General features: G+C 40.5%; 2 protein-coding genes across 6 annotated transcripts; both read right to left on the bottom strand.

Annotated features, from left to right (window-relative positions):
* Window positions 1–35: 35 nt before the first annotated feature.
* On the bottom strand, window positions 36–15,333 carry LOC143893956 (uncharacterized). Of its 2 annotated transcripts, XM_077399864.1 has the most exons (7): window positions 15,016–15,333; window positions 14,337–14,548; window positions 13,146–13,379; window positions 12,874–13,012; window positions 2,965–3,117; window positions 1,725–2,075; window positions 36–1,462 (listed from the first exon to the last, which is right to left on the bottom strand). In XM_077399864.1, exons 1-7 carry the CDS (start codon window positions 15,331–15,333, stop codon window positions 1,295–1,297), a joined length of 1,575 nt encoding a protein of 524 aa, XP_077255990.1. In that variant the 3' UTR covers window positions 36–1,294. The 2 variants fall into 2 exon arrangements, with proteins under 2 accessions (XP_077255990.1, XP_077255991.1); XM_077399865.1 differs by lacking the exons at window positions 12,874–13,012; window positions 13,146–13,379; window positions 14,337–14,548; window positions 15,016–15,333 and adding an exon at window positions 6,302–8,836.
* A 286-nt stretch (window positions 15,334–15,619) lies between these two features.
* LOC143893961 (START domain-containing protein 10) lies at window positions 15,620–21,908 on the bottom strand. Of its 4 annotated transcripts, none has more exons than XM_077399882.1 (9): window positions 20,878–21,908; window positions 20,596–20,751; window positions 20,228–20,397; window positions 20,008–20,155; window positions 19,769–19,921; window positions 19,524–19,648; window positions 19,312–19,434; window positions 18,615–18,757; window positions 15,620–15,756 (listed from the first exon to the last, which is right to left on the bottom strand). In XM_077399882.1, exons 3-8 carry the CDS (start codon window positions 20,381–20,383, stop codon window positions 18,653–18,655), a joined length of 810 nt encoding a protein of 269 aa, XP_077256008.1. In that variant the 5' UTR covers window positions 20,384–20,397; window positions 20,596–20,751; window positions 20,878–21,908; the 3' UTR covers window positions 15,620–15,756; window positions 18,615–18,652. The 4 variants fall into 4 exon arrangements, with proteins under 4 accessions (XP_077256008.1, XP_077256007.1, XP_077256006.1 ...); XM_077399881.1 differs by lacking the exon at window positions 15,620–15,756 and adding an exon at window positions 16,696–18,553 and having other exon boundaries at window positions 20,878–21,907; XM_077399880.1 differs by lacking the exon at window positions 15,620–15,756 and having other exon boundaries at window positions 16,696–18,757; window positions 20,874–21,907.
* Between the last annotated feature and the right edge of the window lie 131 nt (window positions 21,909–22,039).

Below are 22,039 nucleotides of genomic sequence, written 5' to 3'. Positions count from 1 at the left end.
ATGAGTAAATAAATAGTGAATACACATTGGGCATCTATTATTAATATTATTTATTCGGTAAGACTCTCCTCCCCCTCTCTCTCTTTTTCTCTTCCTTTTCACCTCCGCCCTGTCTTTTTTCTCTGACTGTGTATATATAGATTCATTTTTGCGTGAGTAATATCGTACGTATCCGTGTATATTTTTAAATAAATATACAAATATCTTTCTATTTATGTATTCGCCACACACACGCGCGCGCGTGCGCGCACGCATCTACGCATACATATACGTATGTAGTAGTACGCGTTTTATAGACTGGATATGTAATCAACTATACAAACAACGTTCGCGGATAAAACACTCAACGGCAGCATCACGTCCTATAACTTGTAAATACTTCTTAACATTCGTTACTTTAATGGCAACGAAAAAAATCACTCGTGTATCGTACCGTACTGTTTTGCATTGCAAAGCTTGTTGTTCACTTCGTACGTTGATTCACAGCCATTCGTCTTCCGCGAACCGTATTCTTAATTCTCTTTGCTCGGCATATTTTATTATCGGAAATATCTCTTCCATAATGATCAATGATCCACAATCGATTACGTACGCCAACCTATTCCGAGTTAGGCGAGTGGCTTGTACTTGATTTCCATATGACAAGTATGTCAGTAGACTATTCACCCCTTCCCTCCCTCCCTCCTCCAGGCATGATAGTGGCGCGGCGCTACTCGATCTTTCAATCTTCTGTCTTCGCTCGCGATCATCGCGCCATGCACTGACGGTGACGCACTCGACCAGTAAATTTTAATACACGAGTCACACGTCCTAGCGCGTGAAAAAGAATACAAATCTATACAAATCTACGCAGACATCTGTCTTGTAATGAAACGTTGAATCGGGATGATAAAACGTACTTATTAAAGAACGTCGAGTACGTGAACGATGAGTGTGAGAGGCTTACGTACACGCTTTTACTACACATACTCGTATATCGCGTGCGATAAATGCGATTAGAAATCAAAGGCTATCGTGAATAAATCTATGACGCAACCGAGTCGCAACCGTGATGGTCCCACGAAATTCCGCGTTCACGTTCGATTAAGCACGATTACCGCACTTCCACTTAGGAGACCAATCGTCTTAAGTCGTCTTAAAGATGTTGACCAAGAAGAGTTGAGTGGTCTCGAAAGAGATCACGTTCCGTAAAAAGATAGGTACGCGTCATTTTTTCGTTTCACAGCGTTTCACGTTGCGTGTTTAATCTTTCATCTAAGACAAAAATCGATTTCTTCTATCTATTATCGCCTCTCTATGCAATAGAATCCGTATTCGCAGGTATAATCGACATAGTGGTGTTATTCGGTAGGAGAGTTCCGTTTTCACCGTCCTTATCGTTTACATCGTCGATACGACCGACAAAATCTTGGGAGGATACCAACAACTTCCGCTGTCGTGCTCGCTTCTTCTCGCGTTCGATCTGGCACGAAATGAAATAAACGATAACGTTAATTGGACAGAACACACCGAACATAAAATTGTCGAGAATATTTCATTATATAAACTTGACTGCCATTCTATACATTGCAGTTATAAATTTTATATTATATATATATATATATATATATATATATATATATATATATATATATAAATAATATTTTTTTTTCTCCGATACGTGCGACAAGCACACGTACGTGTGTCTCGTCTGTATCTCGTATGACATGACGACATGTACAAACCTTGAAGAATAATCGAAGATAGTGACAGGGAAACACAACGCACTGTCCTTCCTCTTCCTCGGCATCGATGTAAACGCCACGAACTAGAATGGTGTTGCTACAATTGAGAAGGACGAGGAGAACGAAACAGCCAACGTGAGTGATCCAGCAGGACAATTCTAGATTGTCCGGCAGCAGCCACAGATCCAGCGCGTTCCATATACCGCGCCAGACGTTCACGGTCCCCAGAAAGCTCAGAAGAAGAAAAGCGTCCGCGACTAACAAGCGAAGCAAACCCTGAAGGCGCGCGCAGATGTACCGCATCAACGGTTGTAGACAAAACGTCACGGCGACTATAAGATACCCGATGGCCTGAAATTCGGTAATGTTACGATTAACGTTACTCTTATATCTTTCTCTCCCTCTCTCGACGATGTTCTTAGAAACTGGATCTATTTAACAACGTTCTATTATATATTCTTGTAGATATATGGATTCAAGAGATATAAATATATAGAATTTAAGCGCAGAGTCGTATCGACGCGCGACGGCGACGACGCGGCGATGTGAGACAAATGTAACGAATCACGGATAACGTTAAACATCTCATACGCATACACCGACAATTGTGCCATGTGCCGCGGCAATCATGCAATTGGCGAATATTCAATTATATAATCCAACTACCGGGGCGTGTGCAGTGTGCCATAGCACAGCTTAGGCATGCACGTCGCCTGTAAACGTTGCAGTAAACGTTCCAACGGACGATATATGCAACTGATGCAACATATAAAAATTGAGAGAGTAACTTTCGAGAGAGTTGTTTAAACTTTTGCTCGTGCGTCGTCAAGGCTTCTGCGCACGGTTATCAACGTTCTTGTTATATTTTGCTCACCTTTTACTTGTATCACGTGACACAAATCTTGCCACATTAATCGTTCCACGTCGCGTTTGGCGCGACAAAACGGTATCAAGTGCCTGGCGGATATTATTTCGTGTATGCCGATGATATCTGATAGTGCGTTCAAAATTTTCCGCTTATGAAATGCTTAAGTTGCTTAACCGTAGCGATATATATGTATATCTCTGACATGCACGGTCGAAATATTAACATTCACCGCGACTATATATTATCCGTATTCTAAAGCTATACTATCGTGTCGTACCCTGTATATAATGGAAAACGTGGTTGAATCAGCGATCGCGCGGAAGAAGGTGGCTATATTGACTGCGTGTCGGTGCGAAAGGCTTTTATATTTACCAGTGAGCCAACGGCAGAATACTCAGGATTTTCTGGAAACAGGTAAAGGTCGATCAAGAACCAAACTCCTCTCCAGACGAAGACAACCAATGTACCCACGACACCGACGCTGAAGGCACAATCCAGTAAGTACAACGACCAGTCCCTCGTATTCTACGCACGTATAATAGAAATCGTAACATTAACATTATGAAAGATTATAGTAATATTGGAATAACAAGATAATAACGAGAATATTAAATGTATAAATGTATAACAATATCGGAATGTGCTGCACGCCCGATATTCCCGTCATGTCTATCACGTATTAACAGTATAATAGTAACGTGTTAATGGTACGTATTACGATAATACACACTAATGCAAAAATGATCTTTAATTATCTTATCTCAAGTTCTTTTCTTCCATCGCTGACGCGGCACAGTAGATGGTAGCTGCATTTGCAGATTTGTGAAAAGGGAAGGCAGATTTGTGAAAGTGTACACGTGCTAAAATAGGTATCGATTACGTTCACAAAAATGTTATCTTCCCACTTTAAAGATGGCTGATATTATTAACGTATTGTACGCGCGTGGTGTGTGTGTGTGTGTGCGCGAGAGAGAGAGAGAGAGAGAGAGAGAGAGAGAGAGAGAGAGAGAGAGAGAAATCGACCTCAAATGTGCATGTCATTTCATGATAGAAATCACATTTCTATCAAACGATAATGTTCGATAAACGTTGCGATAAGAGAGAAAACATCAACTGCATCGACGTGTACGATTATGATTTTTGCACGCACACGCACAATGACTGACAATTGTATCAACGTTTCCTGAGAGTACTCGTACGTCGCGTAACATAATCTTTCTTGCGATATCATCGACATTTACACGCGCAATGGTAATTATTTTGACGCGGTAACAAATAATTAAAAGACAATCATACGCGCGTTTCAAATGTAATTACAAACGACAGATAAATTAACGCACTTGCACATGTTGCGCTAATGCGCACATAGATTATACAGGCGCAATAGTGGTTGACGGTCGGGGGACTTCTGCCGGAAACTGCCTTATACACACCGATAACGCGAGCTTGAACAACGCGTGTAAATGAGATACATGCGATCCCCGTGTGTAATCGGCTAATCGCGATTTACAATTTATCATTTACGATTTACACACAGGAATCGACTGCATGTACATAGTGAGTACGGTGAGTACGGTGCATGAGCACGGCGGTGAGCACGGTGAGCGCAACGGACCGAAAAAGGACCCGATAAACACGTAAAGTCGAGAGAAACGTGTCACGCATCCAAACAACGCTGCGCCAAGAGTTTTTAACACGAATCTTCCGCGGATGTACTCTTCCTTGGGACGTGACAACGTTCTGTCAACGAAAAAGGCAACGAGACAAAGTCATCTATATGCACATTCTGTACAGTACTACATGCTCATTTTACACTCTCATTTTCTAATCATCGTGCAAAACAAGCAAGTATAATATGGTCATCTCGCATCTCGCGTGCGTGACTATGAAACTGAATATAATTAATTACAACGTACCAATCTGACGACTCTTCAAGTGCGATTTAATCGTTAATATATTGAGATAGCTTGTAAATTTATTCATCCCCTGATAGGAAAATTGCGCAAATATTGTACAATAATTGCATCATTCAACTGACAGGAATTTCACACGTAATGCACCAAGATGATTCGCCATAACGCAGCGCGCGTTTGTCGACATGAACGTTCCGAATAATATTTGCACAAAAATTGATAAATTCAATTTTGGTTATAAATTATACACACGTATTTCGATATTAGAAGCATATATCGCACGTATCACGCAATCTTTTTCAAAAATTAATTTTACAAATATTCCACACGTTTACAAATATTAAAATAATTCTACGCTGTTTTGCTGAAACGCTATTTAGAAATAAATTATGCAACGTGTGCAATATTTATCAATATTTGTACAAAGGTCTAATTTTCTACAAGTACTGCTGCAAATATTGAGATATACGTGCAGCATTCCCACGTTCATCCAGATTTCGTCATATACGTTTATATATAATCTTTTCCTCGCGAGGTCTTTATCAATCTTGGTACTCTGTTTCACTATTGCTGGCAAATATATCATTCACGTGGCAAGCTTTTCATAAAACGTTATTTTTATAAACATAAAATATAGCATTATGTATCTAAAAAAATTCAGGGGTACTCTTTTGACTCGAGACTACTTATGTACGCCGAGAAAAGAAGAAGCAAGAAAGTGAAAAGCACTCGATCGATAGTATTCTGCTTATTAATTATTTTCCTCGATGGTGTAAAAAGTTCGTCGAAATACGTGAAAGAAATAAAAGGAGAGCGCATAGAGACAATGTCCTGTCGTTGATAGTTGATATATCGTGAGTATCCATTATGTATTTTCATTCCTAGATCCTCTCATCTCTCTACTAAACAACGTTCCGATATGTCACGTCCTGACGTGTTTCACTTATCGAGACAATTAATAAGTGATATAGATCCCCCGTCGGTAACTATACCGTAAACCGGGGATATACATATAGGTATCGGAAGCACCGCGGGATATAATATGGACCAAATTATATTTATTTAACAGGACTGCGTTCGTTTTGACGTTTTCAACGCTGAAAGCAAAGACAGAATAATACCGTTTATCAGTTTTCTCAACACAAGTCTCCCATGTATCTGAGCAAATATTGCAATGGTTTTACAATGTTGCTGCAACAAAATTATGGAAATATACAACCTAATCTACAGATATGCGTACGTTTCCGGTAAACTTGCTGATTACGTAGTTTTTATATAAAAAGAAAATTAAAGAAAAATGCACGTTTTTCAGGGTTTTATGGAACGTGCATAAAACAATCATTACAATGCCATATGCACTGTTTCATTAAATAAAATAAAATTTAGAATTTCCAATCCAGTAACTTTAGAGTTTTTAACAGTAGTCTCTACTCTAAACAAATGGTAAGAAAAAACTTGTTAAAATCATTCCATATATCTCCGCTTTACGGTACTCAACTAGATCCCATTACGTTCAAAATATAAAATTTGCTTCTCTCTCTCTCTCTCTCTCTCTCCTCCTCCCCCTCTCCCTTCCCCTTTCTCTCTCACGTGTAAGTCTCTTACAGAGCGTAAAGCGCAAGTGGTAAGCGATATCTTTAACGTTTTAACTTTAAAAGAAGAGAGAAACGTAGAGCGAACGTGTAACAAGGATAATAGGATTGCCTCGTGCGACGCGACTCGGATGCCGGCGAGCATATTCCGAGGGCGGGCACCCTCGCGGAGCTCGGAGTAAGAGATCGTCGGCGAGTACTTACATTGACGCGAAACATAGTCTGCACTTCAAAGTAACCCGGACACGAGTCGAGAACGAGGGAGAACGGCGGCGCGGATACATTGCGGACCGCGCGCATAATGCCGAGCGCGAGAAGACTAATGATGGTCGTAGCAGAGACGGTGCCAGGCGTCAGCTCCGTATAGATGTCCAGGGCCTTCCAGGCACCACGCCAAGCGTTCACGCAACAGAAGCCGAACACGCCGGTGTAGAATCGCGAGCCGAGGTAGTACGACAGCCGGTGCTTGTCCGGATGCAGAACGTCGTCCAGGCCGTGCTGCACCACGCTGAAGACAAAGAGACCGGTGAAGCCGACTGTGATCGACGCGAAGCTGCTAAACACCGGCTCGTCCGGATAGACGTAGAAATCGCTGAGTTCCCAAGTGCCACGCCAGTAACCGACCACCGCCGGCGCGGCTACGAGCGCCGAGAATATCGTATCCAAAATCGTCAAGATGGCATAGTGTAAGCGATTCGACGATCTGGCGTCTAAGCTCCCAGTCATCCTGACACCAGCCGCACGCAACTCGACCATCCTTACCCAATCCGGATCGACGTTAGTAGTCGCGCCGCTGGTCCGTACGCATGGTTCGCACCCTCGAACGTACTATCGTGCAGATGAAAGAAGGGAGACACGCGCGCAGTCAACTTGAAGAACGCGCGCAACGAAATCGTTCGATGTTCTGTTCCTGATATTTTCGTTCGAATCTCACGTTTACTTTACGTCGGTTCTTATTCGTCAAGACTAGCTTTCGTTCTCGTCGTTCTCGTCGTCGTCCTCGTCGTCCTCGTCATCCTCGTCCTCCTCATCGTCGTCGTCGTCGTCGTCATCGTCGTCGCCGTCGTCGTGACATTGCGAACGAGTCTTCTATCGAAGAAAGACGATGGCAGCATGCCTCCCCTCGTCGTCGTCGTTCATCAGTTCGAGCCAACTTTTCTAGCGCTCTGAGAAAACGTAACGTCGGTTAACGACACTCGTCCAAATCCGTCTCCAGCGATCTCTCCTGGAATATTATTCAGTCAAATCTAGTATCACACACGTACGCCGATCTTGACACTCGTCGCTAGGAGAACGATCACGATTATTAGGCTCGAAGAGAGAGGATGAAAGATATGAAAGAGTTGTCTGTGTCTCATCCAACCTCGCGTCTTCCTCGCGCGTCTCCAACCCTCGTTGGACGAGCGCTTAGGGCTGACGAACTCGATCGAGTGATCGGCGACCGGTCGAGCAGCCGGTCGGGCAGCGATCGGGGTGGCTACTGACTTGTCTTTGGTATAACCGCTATCTTTTATCAACCGCAACCGCTAACCGCTAAACGCGCGGTCAACACTATCGCATTATCACGAACAACGTCGTCGCTCTCGCGGCGAAACGAACCACCGGCACGGATGACAGTACCCGCGCGGTATGCTCTCCTTTCCTCCCTCGTTCTCTCCTACGCCGACGATCCCCACCTACGATGCGTATGCGTTATAATCGCCTCGTTCCACCGTGTATCGCGGTGCTATCACCGATTAGAACGATCGTTGGCAGCCGATGACGGCCACGCGCATTCAGTTGCCGCGATAATACGCGCGACTCCAAGACGATTCGGTCGTAGCGCGATCTTCGAGCTGGCCGAATCGTCACATCCGACGACTCGCGCATCTCTTTCATCTATCGGTGGGCTTGATTTTTTTTTCGGTCATTTTAGATATTCGGATTGAAGGAGAGTCGTCGAGTCGCTATTCGCGCGTCTCAAGTATATGTATATACTCAACGAAGAAGCTTGTTATGTACAGCTATATACGCTATATACGCGGTATTTTTCTTTCTTTCCTTTACGTGCAGGGTGCCGCAAAAAGATTAACTGTATGACAAGCTTGATGCAACATATACAAGGCGACACAAAAATTCCCGGAATTTTATTGAAACCATTAAGCAAATCACAATGTACACAAATTAAACGTCTACATCTACACTTTAAACGAAACATGAAACTTTATTAGAACATTAATAACAAAATTAAACAAAGAAAATTACAATAAATACCAAAGAAAACTTGAAATTAATTCCTTTGGCCTTGATACATTTTCGAATCCACTTTGGAAAATTGTTTACGATGGTCGCGCACCAGCTGGATGGTATATAAATTTCATCCCAAGCACGCGTCGCAGGGCCACTTTGGGACCTCGTTGATTTAAAGCCAACTTCAGTCATCTTTTACTCCAAGATGGATCACATAGAAAAGCCCGGGTTCAAATTCGGCGAATTTGGCGACAAAACGTTCTTGCCCAAAAAACCGGGAAACCGGTCAGCAGTGTGCGACCATCGTGAACACGTCCGGCTTCGAAAATGTATTAACGCCAGAGGAAACTTTTGTGTCACCCTGTCAGTATACGACGATACGCGAAATTACAATATTGTATTTATTGCTGTTAAGAGCGGTAACGAGATCGACGTGCGGCTATAGAGAGAGAACAGAAGTGAGAGAATTTTGAGAAAAAGGCATTTGAATTTTGAAGCTAAATCGTCGCAACAGTCGACGAGAAATGATTAAATTACAAGAGTAATTTTGTCTATTTTACCTTCGATAAAGAAGAACGGCGTCACGTACAATAGCATAATTTTTAGTCACCTTGACGTTATTTTTTCTTCTGAGCAATCTTTCCTGCCTCGCATTCATTTAGCCATTGACGTATATTCATTTAACCATTGACGCTTTAGCCAAATTCATCGCTAATCGACACCTTTTTGTGTGCCAATCAAGCTTGGATTACAACATCTTCTCACCTTCATCCCCTAATTCGTTCCAGCAAGCCTCGTCAGGGTCATGAGATCCAATGTCATTTCAAAAATGTGATTATACGCAAGATATTGAAAATAAAATTACGTATTGGATATTTCATGCCGTCGTAGACGTTTATCTAAAATTATTTATCTAAAATTATATATATATATATATATATATATTTTTTTTTTTCATGTTGAAAAATCAAAATCGCAAGTATATATATATATATATATATATATATATATATATATATATATACTTGCGATTATATATATATATATATATATATATATATATATATACACATCACATCCGCATGACAAGTTTGACTCGTGATGTGTACTTGTATCCAAATGTAAAAAAACCGACTTACGACTTTTTGCGATGTAACAAACATTTTTTTAAAGATTGAATATTGTTCCTTCTTGAACGTTACATTAAACTGTGACATTTGCAATATTTCTTAAAAAAATACTCCATTACATAAAAAGCTACATTTTGAATTTAATCGATTAATATCAGACATTTCAAAATCAACTGTTGTCTCAATGGATTAATAATAGATAGAAACAATAGCTACACATTAATAATAAAGTGGAATCTGTATATTGTTGCGTTTGTGTTTGTTTCAAACATTGTTTAGAAATAAAACTACGTACAAAATTTTTATGAATCAATCTCTCTCTCTCTCTCTCTTCCTCTCAGCTGATTTATAAATAATATATAAAACCAGATTACATTTCTCTCTCGTTGCTATACTTAGCAATGATACTATACGCACGTCGTCATCGGGAATTTCTGATTGAGAAGAAACACGCGCGTCTAACGTTCACAGATAAAATCGTTACGCGCGTAATTATCAAAAACGCGATACGAGCGTTATAAATGATTGGTACGTCGTATCAACGAAGATAAGAAAAACAAAACGGATAGCGCTTCTTTTGCAGATAAGGAATGTTGGTTCGCGTTCCATATGGAATCGCAGCAGTTGCGTATCGCTGTTATCAATACACGATAATCGGTGAAAGCGTTTCATAAACTTCCGGGGAAAACCGACACAAACGAGACCACGCGCACTCGTTGTTGATCTTTCTATTTGCAAAATCGCAAAAGCTCTCGGCTGTAGGCTATAAGTTGTACTCGCGTGTCCTGGGCGGTATCGCGTATTCCTTTACTTGCAAATCCTTGTTATTCCACGTTTCCACATTTTCAATTTTGTATACGCGCGTTCTGTCTAAAGTTTACAAACACATACATAATGCTGGAAAAACGATTCGACGCGTCACCACGTCATCGTTCATTCAGAATTGGGAGCATGAGAAAAGGATCGATCGGGAAAATCCTTGAAAAGAAAGTGAAATTATATCAAAGTGCGTAAGTACGTAAGTACGTACGTATAGAATCTGTATGCGCGCGTCGAGAACTTGTGCGTGATCATTAAGCGAACTATGATTTTATCAATTTAATCCGATATCTACGCAAAAACTCGATAAGGCACTCCGCTGGAATCTTCGTCAACTTGGTTCGCGACGACTCTTATGATAACATTTGAAAAAGACGTTCCTTGTATATACAAAAAACCTGCAGAAAACAAATGAGTAATCTGTTGTCACCTTCGTTGTATGAAACGTATGAGAGTCGAGAGACACGTTCGTTGAATCAAAGCGAGTTTATACACAGATGCGCGATGCGCGTCGCGCGCAATCTTGGCGATAATCCGAGTATAGAACAATGAACTGCTACGATCGAGAAAGCGCATGCTAAAAGCGGAAGTAGTCAGGTTTATCTGCATTAAATCGATCAAAATTGCAAACTTTACATTAAATATTAGACGCCATACACTGTAGGTACAAGGGTACCGTATACCATCCGCTCTGTGCATGTATGTACAATTGTTAAACACAATTTGGCACTTGAGCACAGGGTCGGCGGCTCCTCACAAGCGACGTAATCAAACAAGCGACGACTGTCACGAGACGCGCGCATCGTTGGTGAGAGCGTGGAGTTACTTACTAGAACGTGTATAAGAAAATAAGGCCAGGAGTTCGAAACGGAAACCTCAGACTCTTTGGATCGTCACGCGTGGAGACTTTGTTTCTTGCATCAAATTTTAACGGGCGTCGCGTACTTTAGTCAACAAAATCGTCAACAAAAGCAAACAGTTGATATGGCGAGACTCTTTCGTCAAGATTCGCAAGAAAAGATCTACGAGGGACCTAGTCCATTCGCCAGGTCGATTAAGCATTTTTTCGAGCGTGATGGCTTAAGTTATTGTTTTTTTTTTTTTTAATGTTTGTTGGGTCGTAGAACAAGAATCTGTAAATAGTTTTTTCGTAAGTCGATGCAATAAAAAGTTATTAACACGTTATTTGTTTAACGTGCCCTAGCGATCAAACTATACATCCTATATAAAAATAAAAAAATAAACTGGAGTTCCTCTTTTCACGACGAACAAAATGGCGTTTGAATTTTTCCAAAATCTTGATTATTGACGGAAATATGTCACGTTTTAGGTACGTACTGCCTACGCGTCGCGGAGTACAAGTTCAGAGTTTCACGTGTTTTAACGATACACGTGAGCGCGAGAGCGCGCGCGAGCGCGCACGCCTAGGGTACTCCGCGACGCGTAGGCAGTACGTACCTAAAACGTGACATATTTCCGTCAATAATCAAGATTTTGAAAAAATTCAAACGCCATTTTGTTCGTCGTAAAAAGAGGAACAAATTTTCTCCAGTTTATTTTTTTATATAGAATGTATAGTTTGATCGCTAGGGCACGTTAAACAAATAACGTGTTAATAACTTTTTATTGGATCGACTTACGAAAAAAAACTATTTAAAGATTCTTGTTCTACGACCCAACAAACATGAAAAAACATAACTTGAGCCGTCAACCTCGAAAAAATGCTCACGCGACCTGGCGACTGGACTAACCGAGAAGGCGCAACTGCGAGAGTACGGAAAGAGATTCACGACGTCGTGATCCGATCAGGACGACCAGTTCCATTCGCTGTTACGTCCCGTAATAACTCTAGATTATCATATTTAATATTTACAACGTCCATTTCTAAATTCAATTTTTCTCACTATTTGTCTAGGAACTGTCCCTTAACGTGACTCACTTCAAATTTCCCTTTTCAATATCTTCTGATCACAGTTGTAAATTAATCCTAATGTTAACAGTCCTTTTCGTCAACGACTAAACTTTTTATTTCATTGTTCTTTATCGAGTTCTTGTCTAGTTTTTGTCAAGTCCAGTCTTGTCTGTCTTGCTGAGTTCTGCTCAGTCAGTCGTCAAACCCAGTCTCAGCGCGTACACCTTCGATCACCCGATCACCCGTTGCCTGTGCCTGAATAAAGTCTTTAGTGGACACGTGCCTTCAATAATTTCAACATAACATTACGTGGCCTCTCGCTCGTAACATCGCGCATTAATACGTGCGAAAACATTACGAAAGACGAACTCGACGGACAAACAGCGTTTGTTCGTACGAGAAAGAAAGAGAGAGAGAGAGAGAGAGAAAGAGAGCGCGCTTCTGATAATTTAAATTCTAAATAACTGCGCACTCTCACTAATCGTACATTAGCCTCTTTTTACATAGACACGCCTTTAATAATTACACAAACTATAACACGTTTTTATATGATTTTGCAATAATTATATAAACGTGTTATCCTTGAGACACTGTGTCGTAGATACATATCGCAGATAGGCGTATCGTAGGTAGTAGATCTTTATCGAGAACAAGAGACTAGAGATTGTTCAATTTGTCCAACTTACCACGTTATATCTAGTAGGAAATTGAAAAACGCAACTCGGCGTGTCGATCTGAGTTATCATTGGGGTTGTTATCAAGTTTCGGACGGAACGTAGAATCGCCAGGCATGCCACGAGCGAGCATGTCAAAGACATCGTTATCCTATAGGGAGAGATATCACGGGAAATGACAATTAACAAATCTCGTTTCCTGCACTTCACCTTCGGTCTGTTCGCGCGAAGAATTATATATATGCCGCTGTAACGTACTACCAACGATGATTACGTTGACTTACCACGTGTGCATAAATAGATAATTATCAATGATGATCCAACCACCCCGCCAATGCGCAATGCATGCTACTCCAAAGGTGTAAGTATACAGAATTCGTAACGTCCGATAAAGCAGTCGTTTTCGCCAACTTGATTTAGCCCACTTCTTCATGTAGACGTTGTGCACGTGGTCTTTGAAAATCGTATATGTTGCGAGCAGAGCTGCGCCGAACGTAAAACAAAACCAGCCGGGAAACCTGTTAACAAACTCTTCCTAAAAACATATCCTCTTGAATTTTAAATTATAACGTCCGCGTCTTCTGACATGTCTTCCGATTTATGTCCTCCTCAAGGGCTCGTCGGAGGACACGGGTTCCCACACGGGTTCCTTACTGAGACAAGAATTGATTCTTTTGGTAAGACCTATCAGTCTCTAAAGTTTGTCCCGTAGGTTCTGAACAACCATATTTATTCGTTATATTGACGTTCCCAATAGGGCCCAAGTCAAATTTTTTAAATGAATACCCCCATGTTTTATTTTGCATTATCTTTCTCTAAATACTACGTACGTTAAACAACTTTTGTCTGAAACATTTTGTTATTTGCCTAATTCTTTTTGAAATATTCAAGAAAAACTTGGTAACTTTTTCAATATTTAACTTATGCTATCTCGATACGTGTTTGCCGGAGGAAAAAGTACAGATCTTTTTGACTTGATATTTTCCTCGAATATCTCAAAAATTGGAGAAATAAAAAATGTTTCAGACAAAAGTTGGTCAAATTAATTAGTAGAAAGACATGATACAATAAAAAATGGATGTTTACATTTAAAAAATTTAACTTGGATCCTACTTGACCATAAACACTCTTTGGGCTCAGGGCTCAAAATCTAACAAGATCGTTTCGTGGCCTTCTCTGAACCTTCCAATTTTTATTTTAAATATTTTTCAACGAAACACACCAATACTTTCCGAGATACGTGGCACACGAAATAAAACTCACTCTGTACATACATATATACATACATATATATGTACATACATATGTATATACCTATATATAAGTATATTTCAGCCGCGATTCAAATATCGATTTGACGAGGAATATTAGCTTAATTCCGTTATCGAAGACTATTTCAGTGTCGCTCGCATATATCCCGCAAGTATTCCAATTAAGTAATTCACTCGCCTTTATATTAATTTTATTATACTCACAATTCCGCATGACGATCCATGCATCCCCATACACCTCTCCAAAAGCCGATCGCGAAAGGAGCAAGGATACTCGTAGAAATCAATATATCGAGTAAAGAGAACGCTCGTTTCTTACTTTTCGATCGTTTCAAGTCTTCCGATCCTTTTGTCGGGTTAGACAATTTCTCCAAGATGTGGTCAGTGTTCCCAAAACATATAAGCGCGTCTTTTTCCTACGATCGTACGATCCCATTGACGCGAGATTAATTACGTAATTAAAAGACATAAGCAAAAAGATGATCAGAAAGAAACGCGGGTTTCAGACGATATTTTTCACAATACCTTTACGGAAAGTTGCTACTTCTACTATGCCTAGAGAGGCGCGAGAGAGGCCACGTTGACACGCCAGGGCTTACTTTCCTCCCTAGAGAAGAAACGTGATACTTTCCACCCGGCATAGCGGGCAGAAAATAACCACTTTCGCCCCTCTCTATATAGGCATGGAAAGTCGAACTTTTTCCGTGAAGGTGTTGTGAAAAATATATATCGTAGATCACAGCTAGGTACGTTGGCAGAAATAATTTTTTGGAACATTTAGAAATGATTAATATCAGAATTTGGACGCCTCGCGGAAAAATCGGACGAGTGGAAAATAGATGGGGAGAAACGACATACATTTGGAAAAGGGAAGAAAATTTACCTTATTAGACGTATTTCGCGTTTCCTTATCGACACGCGATCGTGTCTTCGCGGCCTCATCCTTGTCATCCTCTACTTCCGTTTCCACTTTTCTAATCACATCAGGCACCACAGAGAGACGGTCGTTTTCATCGTTATCACGCGACGTTAATGCACCGTCGCGGTCACATTTAACATCGATCGCGATATTTGAACGTTTCTGCGATACCGCCGTTTGTACACGGCTGTTTGAACGTGAATGAGAATCCTCGTCCACCACGTTCTCTATAAGCTCTTTGTCGTCAGGCAACGACGTCCGCGATTCCGTATCATAGGACATATTTCGCCCTTCTTACGTGTTTGGGAGAAAATTTCGTTCCTCCGATGCTCCGATGCTCCACAATCGTCGTTTAACGACGTTACGCCGCGCCGCACGTCGTAAATTGACGCGAAACTGACGCGAAACGATGCGACAAGCGACATGAGAAATGGAAATATCTAAAACAATAATAAAGATGTAGAAGACCGCTCTGTGGAAGATCGCTCTATCGTGCTTGACGAAACTGCACTCGTACCTCAGAATTGAAAAATGGATACGCGGACTGGCGCGGCTTCCACGTCGCATTATCCACTTAGAATTTATATATGTACACATATATACGCGCGTATCCTCTAATATACTTAACAAATAAAATACGTAAGACGTATCTTTTGCCGTCCCGCGTCCACCATCGCGCGTCGGATTCATGTTTCGCATATAAATCTAGTGTAGAAAGAAAGGAAGAAGGGTAAAGACTTGTTCGCTCTCTTGTGTCGTCGAGAATGGCGAACGTTGTAGTGGCGCAACGAGAGATCGTAATATGGTATCACAAATTTTAAATTTGGCAACAGTTAAAAACAAACGATGCAATAAAAACGACGCCGATCAATTAAATCCAACAATGACCACTAGTCGGCACTAGTTTTATATCAACGACATATATATATATACATATATATATATATATATATATATATATATATATATATATATCGCCACTACAACGTTCGCCATTCTCGACGACACAAAAGAGCAAACAAGTCTTTACCCTTCTTCCTTTCTTTCTCTCTTTCTGATTTCAAATAGGTACAAAAAGACTTGCGTGGTCTCGTTGTCAGACCGCAATATCCGTTATCCTTTTCTCGTGACGATGCATGATAGTCGACCGATCCAAGTAACACAGCGCAGTCAAAATACCATAATTATTTTTACGTCATATTGACCCAATATTACGTCAAAATGATTTATCATTTTGACTGCGATGTGTTACTTTTGTCAAGTACAGGCTTATGCTTGTTTTCTCGAACTTACCACGAGTCAACAGTATAGATAAATATCCAATGTCCAATATAAGTAATCCAGTGTCCGCATGTAAAATAACGAATGGTAAGTGATACTCGGATCCTAATAATGTAGCGATAACGCGTGCGTGGTACGTTGACGCAACGTATGTACATGTACATATCGTCGCAGGTAGATATATGTGCCTAATGTATACCGTTCCATTATCATCCATGCAGGTGCTGTTTAAACACGCACGCGTTTGCGCACACCAGGCCGAAAAGTATACGTCCAAAAATATGTTCGAGGTAACGTGTGTGATAATCGGCGATAAAAGAAGAGGAGGACCGAGAGGAGACTCGGTAGACAAGTACGTAGATGTATAATATATTCATAAGATAAGATTATGTATTCAAAAGAATTATATAGTGATCAATACTGCCTCATTAATATTAAAATACTCGCCGCCCGCGAATTATGAAAACCTATAATAAAGGAACGACGAGATTGTGAAGCGACGTTTGTTACACCGTTTGCTTCTCCCTAAAAAACCTGCCGATGACACACATATTTTAGTCGATGATATACATCGTTCATTTCATTGCCATTTCACGGGAAAGAAAGCTAGACAATAAAAATTAAATATAGATACCATTATAAATGTGCGATAAAAACGTTCGTCTTGTTCGTCGTTGTTTGCAGGCTCGCTTTTCAAAGTCTTTTATAACAGAGTCACGCTTGCTCTCGACTTTTCCTTCACTTTGCCGTATCGCGATTATACTTGACTCTATACGAATAACCTCTTCTATATATATATAATACGTAATACGTATTTAAATAAAGCCGTTTGAAAACGTTTTATTGTGAACTTTACAAAGTACGCGCGTACGACCTATAAATATTTCGTGCGTTATCTTATATATTTTCCGAAGACCGAAGAAATGTAAAAATTAAGCGTTGACGTATATGTATATCAAGTTTCAGCCTTACGGTATATCTACAAGTTTCTAGGCCGTCTCGTTGTTAGTTGGTTAATACGTAATTAAATTAGCACATATCCATTTGTATAGTGAAATTTAACATACAAAGTATTTCGAAAACGTGTTTGTCTCAAACTTGGCGACGATATATAATCTACCATCTTTTTCTCTTTTTGCTTACTCTCTCCTATCTGCACTTTCAAATCCGATTTGCCCGAATCTTTTGTTTTTGCGGCATCGATCGAAACTTTAACACGAAACGTTGTTCCTTTTTACCTTCTTAATACACTGTTCAAGTTTGACACGGGTCTTACAAAACTCTCTCCCACATATTTACTATACCTAAACGCAGGAGACTATGAAAGAAATGTGGTACCATTTATCCGTTATACTCGCCGTTTGGTTCGTACGCCTTATTTTGGCACACTTGCCAAAAGAAGTGGTAAACAATTATAAACCGTGCGAATAAAACTCATTTAAAATGACACGTAGAGAATCGGTCGAGTTATGTGTGCGTATATGTATACTCGACGTTATCGATATTAAGCTGTTCGTTTTACGTTAAACGTGTAACATCTAGGCATCTGCGTATAGAAAAAAAAATGCCTATCTGTTTTTTATATAACAAACATGTCCTTTACAACAACGTTCTTTCATCGCGTCGATGTGACGGAAATGCTAGCAGACGCTTCCGATTTTTATCAAAGCCGTTGAAAACTTGTTACCAACTACTCCGTACATTTTTTGATACTACAAAAAGTTGCACGTACTTCGTGTATGTATGTATATATATAATTTTTTTTTAAGATTTAGTAATATATGTATACGAAGTAACACGAACGTATACACGGTCCACAATATAGAAGATAGATCAGATGGTTATCTCAAGACATACGCGTATGTCGCGTATTTCGCACTGTGATATAAATTATAAAAAGAGTTTTAAGTATACCTTCCATATTGTGCGGCATCTTCTTATTATACTTGTATTTGCGCGCTTTAACAATACCAACAACAAACCTGGCTTGAACGTAGTGCCTAATGCAAAGCAGGCCACCGATAGTTTTCTTATTGACGTTTACATACAGCCGTGTCCGCACATAAGGCGCGTTCACGTATGATAACGGTGTGGCCTTAACTTTTAACGTTATATATATTAAATGTTACGTTGTGTGTAATTAAACGTTATCACGTAAGAACGATGCAACGCGAACTTAATAATACGTGTACAACGTGTCCGTTACGTTTTATCTGTAATACTGCAACTGAAACTTTCCATTATACTGTTTTTATTATTCCAGTCACTCGTATCCTACTTACCTAAAAATCCTCACGTCTCTCTATTATATCGCTATAAATTAATCGCTATCCATTGCGACAGATTCTCTACGCAAACTTTCCTTTAAATCAGATTCGTCTACATACGTATATTTTGACGTCTTCTCTTCTGCAGATTTTACGCACTGAAACGAAGTAATAATACACGCGTGTAAAAATCAAGTTTGCGTACATGTCATAGACGTGGCTTTTAAACATTTGTATTTGCCAACTACATGGGAAAGAACAAAGTCTATATGCGTGTGTGTGTGTGTGTGTGTGTGTGTGTGTGTGTGTGTGTGTGTGTGTGTGTGTGTGTGTGTGTGTGTGTGTGTGTAATCAATGAATAAATAATACCACCTATGTGACACGTAGTCAAGTTTTCAAGAGAGGCAAAAAGTGAAATATATACGAACCCGGATCCAGGTTCGAACTTTTCAAATAAACATTGAACGTTATTTATAAATAATATGTATTCATGGAACTTGGTGATCCAAGCCCTGTAGAATGATAATATGGAATAATCAAAGTCAAAAACTGCATCTGCAGAAAAATGTCATATAGTCGGTCGTGTTTATTCACAGACAATATATATGTTTCGTGTGTGCCGTGTCAAAATATCTCTCGTCGAGTTAAAATTTTAATTAAAGAAATAAAATAAAACACGAAAACTTGTAAAAAAAATTAAGTTCGTCCTTACTTCTTCGATACGTATTCTAGGTGCCATTATTTGCTCAGGATAATGCCAAGGCTTAAACGTTGGATTATTAAGTACTTTCCAGCTTGGGTAGCCCACAGAGGCTTTATGCAATCTTTTTACCATCTACAAAGTATAGCTTTGTAAACAACGGTTACATTTATTTGTGTTCGATACTTAATACCGCTTAATAATATTTTTCATAAGAACCTCACTTTAGGGGCAAATATTTGTGTAACTTTATTAACGAGCCACACAGGTAATTTGCCATGTGGGTCTGTGTGCGATACGTAACCCAACTCGGAACCGTCTCCATTGCGCGAAGGCCTTACGATATAGCCTTAAATATAATAATACTTTTGGACACATACGAAAGGTGGGTACAACGTATATTAACGGCGTAAGTTATATGCATACGCGCGCATAAAACGCGTTTCGACTTGCTTCCTAGTATTTTTACCTGTGAGGTAAGACGTTGCTCGTACAAAGTGTTTCCTAGGTGGGTACGCTTTGTGATAAACGGAATGATTCAATATCAATTGCTCTATACCGGTATCTAACCAAGATCGTTGCAGGACAAAGTCTCTATTTTTTAACGGAGACGGACATGCCACTAAAATTTGTACAACGGTGTAACGTAAAGCAAGATATGGCCGATATAAAACGTAAAACTCAAAGATTCATAAACGTTATACTCACTGGAATAATAACCAATATCGTTGTTTGGATTAAAAAACCCTATATCTTTCGATTCAATCATATGAGTGTCCCAAACTTTTCTATATTCAGGATCGTGTAAAACGTCGTACAGGGTTTCTGGTGAAATATCGGGGAAACGCGTTCTAATCTGAGACGTTAAGCTCTCGTTCAGTCTCGATCAAAGACGAAACGTCATTTGCCAATGAAGAGACAAACTTACCTTCACCATTCTAAAACTAATTCCTGGGACGGATTTTGTCCAAACAGATAGATCAGGCTTGTTATAATCTAATTTCCAGTTGTTATTATCGTCATACAACTGCTTCAATTTCTCAAAATCTTTATCTTCTGCAATTTTGACAACGCCAATATCCATCGTAATAGAGTAGTCTGCATAGAGAAGCAGACGTTAAATAACGTAAGTATGTATGTGTATGTCCTTACAATACAACTTTTCCTCTCTTTCCCCTAAACGTATTACAAAATACACACACACATACTCTCTCTCTCTCTCTCTCTCTCTCTCTCTCTCTCTCTCTCTCTCTCTCTCTCTCTCTCTCTCTCTCTCTCTCTCTCTCTCTCTCTCACCTGATGTTCGTTATAAGCTTATCAACAGAAGGATAGTATTATCATTTTTTGTGTTTATTCACGTTCTAATAATTCTGTAACGCTGCACACACGCTCGCATATTTTTTAAGGTAGAAGACGACGCGAGCATATATAACGCGTCTTCCCATGTTCCATCTGCAAGAAAAGATTACTCTCGTATGATATCGTGTTATCATATTCTCAGAGGTTTAAATATATAACTAAAGTGAAAGAGAGGAAGAGGAAAAGGAAGAGGAAAGACACAAGAGGACACATACATACGTGCATGCTTCTACTGAAAGTCGACGACTTTCTCGTTCGTGGCCCTGGAACGAGTCAGCGATAATCAAGTCATATCGTCGTCGCAGGTGACAAAGAAGACTCGAGATACGTGAATCTTGAGAAAGCTGAAAAGCTCTCGAGCACATGTCCCGGCAACGACGAGCTACGGTGATGGTGCGTTACTTCCAGTTCCAGGTGACACCGACGAGCTAAAGCTAAACGTGTCGCGGACGACATCGAGAACGGTTTATCGACGCAACTACGGCAACATCCTTTTGGCCAATGCTGATCTTTTCACGACCATCAGCGCGCGCAGCGATCAGCGATCAGCGATCAGCCCGACGTTGTTGTTGAATGTACGTAGAAACGCGCGCGTTTTATCGTTGTTTAGGGTTTACCAGGCGGTTTACTCGACGACTGTGACAACGGTAACGACAGCTGCATACTCGTTACCGCCTGTCGTCGCAGGTCACGATCACCGATCACGGCGAGGATTTGAGATTCGTTGTTAGATGCCATCCATCACCCGTCACCGTCGTGATTCTCTCTCTCTCTCTCTCAACTCTTTCAAGCCGTTTGACAACTTTAACACCGTTGCAGTTTGCCGTTGCACACATTTTAAAGCCGTTGGCACATTTGACACATCGATATGATCGATATCGATATTATCGATAATCGGCTTATTTTTTATTGCCGCACTTTTTTCACTGCACTAGACTCTCAACTCTACTACAGAGAGCCTACATCCAACTACAGCTTTAACTTTTACGTCCGTTCTCGCTCTCGCTAAATTTCAAACTTATCCCACTCACTGAAATACATGCTAACTGGAACCTGGAGAGAACCATCTGGAACCACTAAAATATACTAAACTCTACTAACTATACTGGAACGAGCGCCGGGCCGCGGGCTGCTGGCCCGATGAGGCTTGTTGCCTCTTGCCTCAGAGTGCGAAACCAGCGAAACGCGACGCGCACAAAGACAAAGTGCACACACGCGCAGCGCATTCTCTATCTCGATTGACTCGATTCTCGAATCTCGATCTCGATCAGTTGCGATTTGCGATCGGTCTCGTGTCTCGCGGTAATCGTGGGGACGTGTTTGCTCGTGATTTTGATTGGTCGCGTTCAGCAGACCGAGCTGCTTCAAGGCCTGGACACAC

Source organism: Temnothorax americanus, unplaced genomic scaffold, assembly GCF_048541705.1.
Source record: "Temnothorax americanus isolate GAGA-0224 unplaced genomic scaffold, ASM4854170v1 Scaffold13, whole genome shotgun sequence".
Taxonomy (NCBI): domain Eukaryota; kingdom Metazoa; phylum Arthropoda; class Insecta; order Hymenoptera; family Formicidae; genus Temnothorax; species Temnothorax americanus.
Note: the sequence above shows the minus strand (reverse complement) of the source record. Positions and strands in the feature narration are given on the sequence as shown.